Source organism: Erigeron canadensis, chromosome 7 (assembly GCF_010389155.1).
Source record: "Erigeron canadensis isolate Cc75 chromosome 7, C_canadensis_v1, whole genome shotgun sequence".
Taxonomy (NCBI): domain Eukaryota; kingdom Viridiplantae; phylum Streptophyta; class Magnoliopsida; order Asterales; family Asteraceae; genus Erigeron; species Erigeron canadensis.
Window position 1 is genome coordinate 9,687,748 of NC_057767.1, and position 9,322 is coordinate 9,697,069.

At 31.6% G+C, this 9,322-nt stretch overlaps 1 protein-coding gene and 1 long non-coding RNA gene across 3 annotated transcripts; one reads left to right on the forward strand and one right to left on the reverse strand.

Annotated features, from left to right (window-relative positions):
- The first annotated feature begins 575 nt into the window (after nucleotides 1-575).
- LOC122608598 lies at nucleotides 576-4,000 on the forward strand. 2 transcript variants are annotated; one of them, XM_043781695.1, is made up of 8 exons: nucleotides 576-830; nucleotides 2,046-2,172; nucleotides 2,301-2,419; nucleotides 2,540-2,603; nucleotides 2,687-2,787; nucleotides 2,921-2,954; nucleotides 3,066-3,196; nucleotides 3,710-4,000. In XM_043781695.1, exons 1-8 carry the CDS (start codon nucleotides 735-737, stop codon nucleotides 3,788-3,790), a joined length of 753 nt encoding a protein of 250 aa, XP_043637630.1. In that variant the 5' UTR covers nucleotides 576-734; the 3' UTR covers nucleotides 3,791-4,000. The 2 variants fall into 2 exon arrangements, with proteins under 2 accessions (XP_043637630.1, XP_043637631.1); XM_043781696.1 differs by having other exon boundaries at nucleotides 3,087-3,196.
- A 2,475-nt stretch (nucleotides 4,001-6,475) lies between these two features.
- On the reverse strand, nucleotides 6,476-7,943 carry LOC122609558. Its single transcript, XR_006325334.1, has 2 exons — nucleotides 7,711-7,943; nucleotides 6,476-6,809 (listed from the first exon to the last, which is right to left on the reverse strand). It is a non-coding gene; the product is annotated as an uncharacterized LOC122609558 (long non-coding RNA).
- Between the last annotated feature and the right edge of the window lie 1,379 nt (nucleotides 7,944-9,322).

The window sequence follows — 9,322 nt, forward strand, 5'->3', positions numbered from 1 at the left end:
ATTAAATTTCAACAATATACACATGATAATGCATGATGTACTACACATCGATGTATACAACTTTCTCTCTACATAAATCATTTTATTTCTCTAATTCTTTCAAAGTCTTTTATCTCAAAAACCGTATATCGATAAATTATAAAAATTATATGGGTGTTCTTAAAATTTCATGCTCTTTCATTAGAGATGTTATCCGATATACTTTCGACGAATTTTTGAATCCGATGACAGAACCCGTACGGATAAGGCATTTTGCTATGACACTCTATCACATATCACCTCCTATGACCGATCACACTCTATGGCCTATTACTCTCATCATTTTACTGCCACAACGCGCGAATACTTGCTCTCGTGACGAACACACAACCTTTATATAATGAGCTACTCACGAGTATATTGAAGTATATATAAAAGTTTAATGTAGAAATTAATTTACTAAAGACAAAATGGTAATTTTAAATTGGGACATTTTAATATGGATGGTGGATAATTTTTATTTAGTAAAAACGGGCCTTAGTGTCCTTTTATATGAAAATAATTAGATAAACGGGCTCTAAACCCTAATACCCGCTTATAAAATGAAGACAAAACTCTCGTATATATTCCCCCAAATATTGGAGTCGGAACTTTATTCATAATCCCTTTGAATTTCTGTTGGGGCATGCGATTTGCGAACAAGCTGCGTTATAGGATTTTGATTTCTTGTAAAACATTATCGTATACGTGGAATAATGGGCTCGGAGCCGCAGCGTTTCTTGTGTTCCGCTGTCATTTTCACAATTGGCATAGACGAATATTATCCTCGGGTCGACTCTAGCACTATGCGTGTACCTAATTCTTCTTTCTTCAAATTAACTTTATTTGTTTTTAAATATATATATATATATATAACATACGTGACTACATGAACTCCAGTGTGTAGCGCCGATTAAGATATATGGGCCTGTATGTGTAAAATACTAAAACTAATAATCTGTAATAGGCTATATATAACATTAAGGATCTTTTTACAAGGTTGTTGTGTGATAAGGTATCACAGGGAATCTAGCTTTGCAGATCTAATGTGTGTGTATATATATATATATTAGTTTCGGTATACATGGTTGGATTTTGGGTCTATGCAAAATAGGGTTTCAACTTTCAATTTCAACAATATACACGTGATAATACATGATGTATCATACATCAATGCCTACAACTTTCTCTCTCGTCCATAAATCATTTTATTCCTCCAATTCTTTCAAAATCTTTTATCTTAAAAACCGTACATCGAAAAGTTATAAAAATTATATGGGTGTTCTTAAAATTTCATGCTATTCAATTAGAGATGTCATTCGATATACTTTCGACGAATTTTTTTAAATCCGAGGGCGGAGCCTGTACGGCTAAGGCATTTAGCTATGAGACTCTATGACATATCACCTCCTATGACCTATCACCATCACTATCTCACCGTCGTTTGCTCTCCTTACCTAAAAAGGGTCATTGAGTTAATTTTGATATACACTTAATTAATTTATTTATAGGATAGATTTCATCTTGGTATATCCGAATGGATATCAAGTAGGTTAGTAATATCAGATTGACATCCCTATAAATGTATCCGATTGAAATACTTACCCTATAAATTGAAACCTTTTTATGCAACAAAAACGGTTTTAACCCATATATGGAGAAGTTAAACTAATCACCTATTCCTTTTGACCATAAAACCTGTGATTTATCATGGTGAGGTGAGACATAAATATATCTAACATCTAATGGGTCTAAGAAGATTATAGCACAACATGATGTCCATCTTCTTTCTTCACAAATATCTTCTTATGACATTATTTTTAGAAAAATCATGAATCCTCCTTCAAAATCAGCCTAAAAATCATTATAATTATTTGATCGTTGACACTTTGTGAAGCAATGAATGAACTTAGATGGGATAATTAGTGTATTATACTTGTCTTGTAATCGAGTAGTTTGGAGGATTATGAGGCTAATTTTAGAAGGATATATTATTTTGTTTATGTTAATAATCAATTCCATTACAGTGGCATCAATCTCTGGTTGATTTTTCTTCTGGTAAACGACATAATAAGCTCCGTCAGCAATTTTTATCGTCTCTTGTTCACTCACTCGATGTCGAAGATGTAGCATGTGCACTAATTATGCTTCAAGGTGAACCTATGATTTTGAATTTTTTTGAGATTTTAATTGTTTAACGTTAAGTCATAAACTAAGATAGTTCAAAATGATTATTTACTTGTATGTTTCTCTTTACCTGATTTTTTACTTGGTTGTGGTAGGTTCATTGCTCACCAGTAACCCCTGGGAAAAGAAAGAAATTATGTATCTACTTGCCATGGTGCATTATAGAAGTGGGCACTATTTGAAGAGCATGGACCTTGTTAATCACTGCTTGGAGGTATGATTTATAATTTCCGAACACCTCAAAAATCATACCTTCGTACATTCTATTTGTCCGTCACAGGAAACTACTTGAAGAGATGGGACCTTGTTAATGTTGTAAATTTTGATTATATAGATTGCACCTCGTTGTTCTAAGTCAGCTTATCTCAAGTCCATACTGGAAACCTGTATTATGGAAGGTAGGTGAAACTTGCCTGAGGTTTTAACTCTTTTTGAAAAATGAATTTGATAGATTGTCACTGTTTTGATATATGATATGCAGATAGAGTAAAGACCATTTTAAGCGTTTCTTCCATGATAGTTGGTGTTGGCATTGGGGTATTTGGACTGACCTCTCTGTTTTCGTATACATGGGTCACTGAGGTCATACTTTCTAGATTCATTTTTTTTTAGTTTGATTCACTTGCTTTGATTATATATGAGTTTTAGTTAGCTCATATTGATTGAGGTACTGAATGAATATTTCTAACGTATTTTCAAATTGTGGATATTACAGGCAATTACAACAATCAAAGACCGTCTAAAGAAATGTATCTCAAACTGTTCCTTTTTTTTCCTGCACTTTAAGATGAGACAATTTCTTTTCAACTTCTGTGTTGTTTACCTAACTTGCTCACCTTATATATTTATATTTTTCTTAGTTGTGGATGCTACATTGACAGACACTAGAAACCCCTTGCAATTAAAAGAAGAGATTTATTTACTTGCTCAACGGTATTGTAAAAGGGGTAATTACTCGAGGGCCAGGTTCATCATTGATTGCTGCTTGGAGGTATGGTCTTTTATCTCAAACACCTTGCAAAACTTCTATGTATTTCTGTCATTCCAGAATATTGGTAATTATTTCTGATCTGGAGGTCACGCATTTGAGTTATAATAGTTGGCCAATTTGCAAAAATAAGGACATCGTTGCTTATCCTCTCTATATAAACTGGCACTTTGGGTGATAACTAACAACATTAAACTTCATGTTAAAAACTGTGAACATTACATGATCCAATATCTTAAACCATGCTAGGATTTATTACAATCATCTAAACTTCTCTAGTACATTCATAAAAGTTTTACTTTCTATATTGACAGAAGATCGGAAAAAATGGTATAGAAGTCCCAATCACATTCTATATCCTACATGGTCATTAATCATTATCATTTCTAAATTAGTTCTTTAGTTTGTTTCACTTGCTTTGAGCTTAAGATTATGTGTAAGTTTGCTTTATGTTTTGAATGCATCTATGTACAATGTTACGCTATTCGGTGCACTTATATAATGTCTATTATACAGATTGACCCTGAGTGGGGGCCGGCATTAATTCTCAAGAAATCAATTGAATCCAAATGGTGTCCAGATCTGTATTATATATAATCAAGTGTAGGATCGATATGAGCTCAGCATGTGAAAAGATGAAACTAAGTGAAATGGTAGTCACTGAGTTGAAATTATTATAATTTTTATCAATTCAACTACAGTAGAAATATTCTTTTAGAAATGACGACATTCTCCGGCTTCATGTAATTAGATTCTAGTTAGATTCAAGTGTATAATGAAGTAATATATTTTTCTTGGTTTACCGTTTTCTCGGGCAAACCCTTGATATTGTGCATTATCTATTTATAGTTTTTCTTTGGGAAGATCGTATGTAGTTATAAAAGCTGGTCTTGATTGGTTTTCATTTGTTGGTTTTCGCTTATTTGTGGGAAACTATAACTCTCGGCATTGTTAGTGCTCGTGTTGTGGATATTTTTCTGCAGTGTTTTCCAACCAGCCGGTCCACCGCGGTTGGACTGAATTTTGAAGATTTCCAGTTTTTAAAGTCACCAGTTGGTTCCCTCCCATTGAACCGCTCAAACCGGACTTGTTGGGCCGAATCGGACCAGCAATTGAACCGTTTTGAACCGGTCAAGAAAGTCAAACCCCCTTTTTTTAGTTTCGCTTTCAAGTTTTATGGACAAAACACAAACTCCAACAAATTAAATGCTATTGTAGTATACCGGACTTGTTGGGCCGAATCGGACCAGCAATTGAACCGTTTTGAACCGGTCAAGAAAGTCAAACCCCCTTTTTTTAGTTTCGCTTTCAAGTTTCATGGACAAAACACAAACTCCAACAAATTAAATGCTATTGTAGTATTTGTAAAGTTTAGTCTTCCTTTGAGTCTTCCTTTGAGTTTGTATATATTGTATTTGATTTGATGAATTGTTTGATTGATAACTTTAATATCGGGTGTGCATTTATATATAAATTTTTTTGGGTAATGATATATAACGGATTGCTTATACAAATTTTGTTCGGATATTCTTAAAAGGTTATTTTAGTAAGAAGTTGTATTTAATACTTAATACCGGAGTGTATGTAATTTGTGATCTTTTACTATTATACGTATGCATCAAAAATTTTGAGCTTTTGATGAAAGTATGTCGCCAAATTAAATAAATCGTGGAACCGGTGACCTGCTTTGATGGTTAGCCGGTTACATTTGCCCCTTTATGATACAAATGATACAGAAATGTAGGAGTAATTAATTTTGATATTTAATGCCCAGAATGTTCAACCTTCATCATCATCATCAAGAAAAAAATCAAACACAATGAAATCCAACAAACTGTATTCAAGTAATTACACATTTACAAAACATATATAACCGTTCAGATGTAACTCTTAAATTCCAAATAAACACACAAAACACCATTATTATCAATCCAATTTCCGGTGGTGATGGGTGGCCAACCACCATAGTCGCCGCCGATATATCTTTCAACTACCACCACCAATTCCGCCGTTGTAGGTATCACAACCTTGATTCATCGCTGCTCAATAAGTATCACAAACCTTAAAAGTGTTATCATTGACAATGAATCTATTTAGATCCAAAAAATCGAGAAAGACAACAATGGTGACAATAAATAGCTGCTCAATCAGATTTGATGGTGGCTTCATGGAGGAGGACGGCGGCGACAAAGTCGGGACTTGGCCGGAGTTCAAAGATTCTAAACCATGGAGATTAGATCTGAAATATATCTGCTAGCTAGGTTACATAAGCATATAAGCATTGTGGTTGGTTATATTTATTAAATAATTGTTTCAAGAAAAAGAATCTGAGAAAAATAAATATGGATAAATCATGATTTTTGGTGGTGTTTTCTTCCCATGAAGATGATGATAGATATAGACTCTTATGAGTATATTATACAGATACAAATGATACTATGTTTTTTTGAAGTATAATATGAAAAATGGTAAATCATCTTAATCAATCATTTTAAAAATCTTCTTAATATATCCACTTATTAACACATATAATCTACTATTTCTTTTTCCTAATCTCACCTCTTGATTTTCCACATGTCACAATCTTATTAATTAAGAGGATTTCTAAGCTAATAATTTAGGAATATTGATCATTACCCGTATAATATATATAAGTTTGATACGAGTAAGATAGGTTTGGTGGTTTACACTTTCCCAGATTTTTTAATAAATAAGTTTAATACAGATGATAATATTATGTTTTTTTTAAAAATAAAAATAAAATATGTGACGTGGCTCCATCATTGACCGGCTAAAATTTTGATCCAACCGGTAATTACACGATTTATTCAATCTAGTAAGTATACTTCCATCAAACGTTTAAAATTTTTTGATGCATACATACAATAGTAAAAGATGACAAGTTACATAAACTACCAGAATTTTTTCCCTTTTATTTCCCACGGACTTTCAACGAAAAGTTTTTGTATTTTTCCCACGGATTTTATCCTCCCACCGATTTTCCACGGATTTTCTTTCACACGGATTATCCACAAAAAGGTTTCACATAGATTTCCCACAGAATATTTCCCAAAGATTTCTCATGGATTTCTTTGAATTTTTTCCCACGAATTTCCCACAAATTAGCCACGGCTTTATTTCCCACGATTTTCCCACGGTTAGTACTCTCATATTTCCCACTGACGTCATTTTTAAATTAATAATATAATTTTTTTTTTTTAATTCTATTTTTCTCCCTGTGTATTTAAATAGGCCAATTGAATTATAAAAGTAATTAATCAATAATCAAACTACTAAAATGCATGATAATTCATTACCTAAGAATCAAGATACATCCATCAACAAAACATTCATACACATCATTTAAAAGGTAAAGTTTTGAAAATAATTCAAACTAACAACTTTTTAACAAATCCTAAGATTTAGCCCGTCGGGTGAACTTCATCATGGCGGCCTTCACGGCTTTCACTTCTTGTGATTCGGCTTCACTTTTTGCTTTTAGTTCTTCGAGTTCCTTTTTTTGCTTTTCTTCACGCTTTTTCATATCGTCAATCTCCTTTTGTTGAGTCTCATGCCTTGGTTGCATCTCCTCCAAAGTTTGGGTCAAAATTTGTACCTGAAAATAATAACACTCTTATAAATGTCTAAAAAATATAGAGTATGAAGGTATGATAGATATTACAACTATAATCATTGTAAGATTGCTGAATATAACTTTAAATTGATTCTGGTGCATCGAGGCTCTATCAAGTAACCTACTTGAACTTAGAATATATTACACAATAATAGAAATGGCCATAGACTGTTTGTTTTATTCATAGGCCAGATCAATTTTTTTTGACGATGACGATCTTCTGTTAGTCAGATTCTTTAAACAGAGTTAGTAGAATAAATGTCAATGTGAATCAACACATTGACACACCTGGACAGTTTGAGCTCCTTTTGTCGAGATAATTAACACACCTGGACAGTTTGAGCTACTAGCTAAAACTAAATTAGCAAGCATTGAACAGAATGGCTATAACTAATGTTTCGAATTTGCCAAAATGGAGTACAGAATGGTTATAACTAAATTAACAAGAATTAACAAGCATTGAACAGTTTGATCATGTTTTTCAGTTATAACTAATGTTTCATATTTGTCAAAATGAAGTATAGAATGGTGCTCTAAATTGAACAACCTTTCTGAGTAACCGTAAGCAACCCTAAGCATCGAGCAAGTATCAACCCTAACGGTCAGGGGTAGAATTAAGATCACATAAATCTATAGATACACTGTACATATATATATATACTCATGTTATTCAATCTTTAGTTCTATAAGTTGAAATGACCCAATTATCATGACCTACTGTTTTAAAATTACCATTAAACAAAGAAGTCCCAAAAACAAAAACAAATTATATTACAGTTAATAGAACTGAGCATCAGTTCATGAAAATTAAACAAAAACAAATTATAGTACTAGTGATAAATTACATATATATATATATATATGAGTGAGTTAAGTGAAATACCGATTGTAACTTTTGTTGTTGGTGAGGAGATGCGGTGGTGCTGAGATGTGAACTGTGAGATGCGGTGGTGTTGAGATACGGTGGTGGGTGGAGATCGATAGGAGTGTGCTGATTTTAGGTTTTAATACTATCATCATATTATCATTTTCATTTGAGTGTGGAGATCGATTGGGTATATTATCATTTTCATTTTATTCAATATACTATCTCATACGGAGTATTGGTCCAGCTAACAATAGGTTTTAGAATAATTAATTGATTATTAATTTATTATCTTTAATTAATTTATCAAAGATTGTACAGTAATATTCAAGAACGATCATATAATCCAGTGAGTGGTTGTAGCAACCATATAGTATGTATAAAATTTTATATTTTCAGCACTGGTGATGACACAAAAGAAAATGCTAACGTGGGGACCCAGAGAGTTTAATGCGAGCATTTTCTTATAGGCTCATATATATAGAGAGAGATTGATAAATAAAATTTAATGTGAATAATATATTAAAATGATTGTACTATTATTGTTTTTTGTAGTTTTTTTTAGACACTTATAAATAAATACGGTATGTAAAAATATCGTATTTATAGAAAACATATATAACATTGTTATATTTTAATTGAATTATTTAGTATGTTTCATCTATTAATAAGAATATATTTCTAATTGTTCAAAAAAGAATATGATACACTGTGTAATAATAAAACAAATAAAATGATAATGATCTATTATGATTTTTTAATATTCAAATGTTGTTAACTATGTCAGAGTCTACAACTTCGATGAATATATTATGATTTTCTTATATTAAAATATCTCTAAACGTGTCAAGGTAAAAAAATATCGATGGGCATATTTTAAAAAATATTTAAATATAAAAGTCCAAGTTTTAATATATAGATTAAAATGTTACTAACAAAACATAGTATACTAAATTTGAAACCATAATTAATTAACATCTAATACTGAAAATGACATAACTCTCGTGTAACCACGGACCTAAATTCTAATGTTTAATCTAAAATATAAGAATTTGTACTTTGTAATAATTTTTTTCTTTGATATTATATAAATATGTATATTCGCTTATTTGTATCATTATAAAAATATAACACAAAAACTATTATCATTTGAGAAAATATTTTTAAAATGTAATCATTATATTATTTATAGGGAAAGACGGATAAACAACATTGAATTTGATGTTTGTTTCTATATTAAAACTCACAATTTTACATATAGGAATTTGTATAGTACATATAGCATTGAATATGAAACAAGACACCAAGTTCCCATTAGATGAGTTGGAAAAGACATGTGCTTCCTTGCTATAAGGCCTAGGTTTAATTCCTGACACAAACATTTATTTTTTTAAAAATACATGACACTCTTAGATACCTGTGTGGAGGCTGACTAAGCAAAGTAGGCGCATACGTGGTTGCTGACGTGTCTCTTGGATCGATATGGGGACGACATGTAGGAAAATGCTGACGTGGCGAGCTTAGAGACCGCCACGTGAGCACTTTGAGATAGGCTTTTATATATAAAATCCATATATATATATAGATTTTATTAACCATTAGTAAAACTATTATTATTTTATCTATATTT

Coding starts and splice junctions, on each gene's coding strand:
- LOC122608598 (XM_043781695.1), top strand. CDS start 735: ATGGGCTCGGAGCCGCAGCGTTTCTTGTGTTCCGCTGTCATTTTCACA. Junction 2,420..2,539: donor TTGTTAATCACTGCTTGGAG/GTATGATTTATA, acceptor TTGATTATATAG/ATTGCACCTCGTTGTTCTAA. Junction 2,788..2,920: donor CGTATACATGGGTCACTGAG/GTCATACTTTCT, acceptor TGGATATTACAG/GCAATTACAACAATCAAAGA.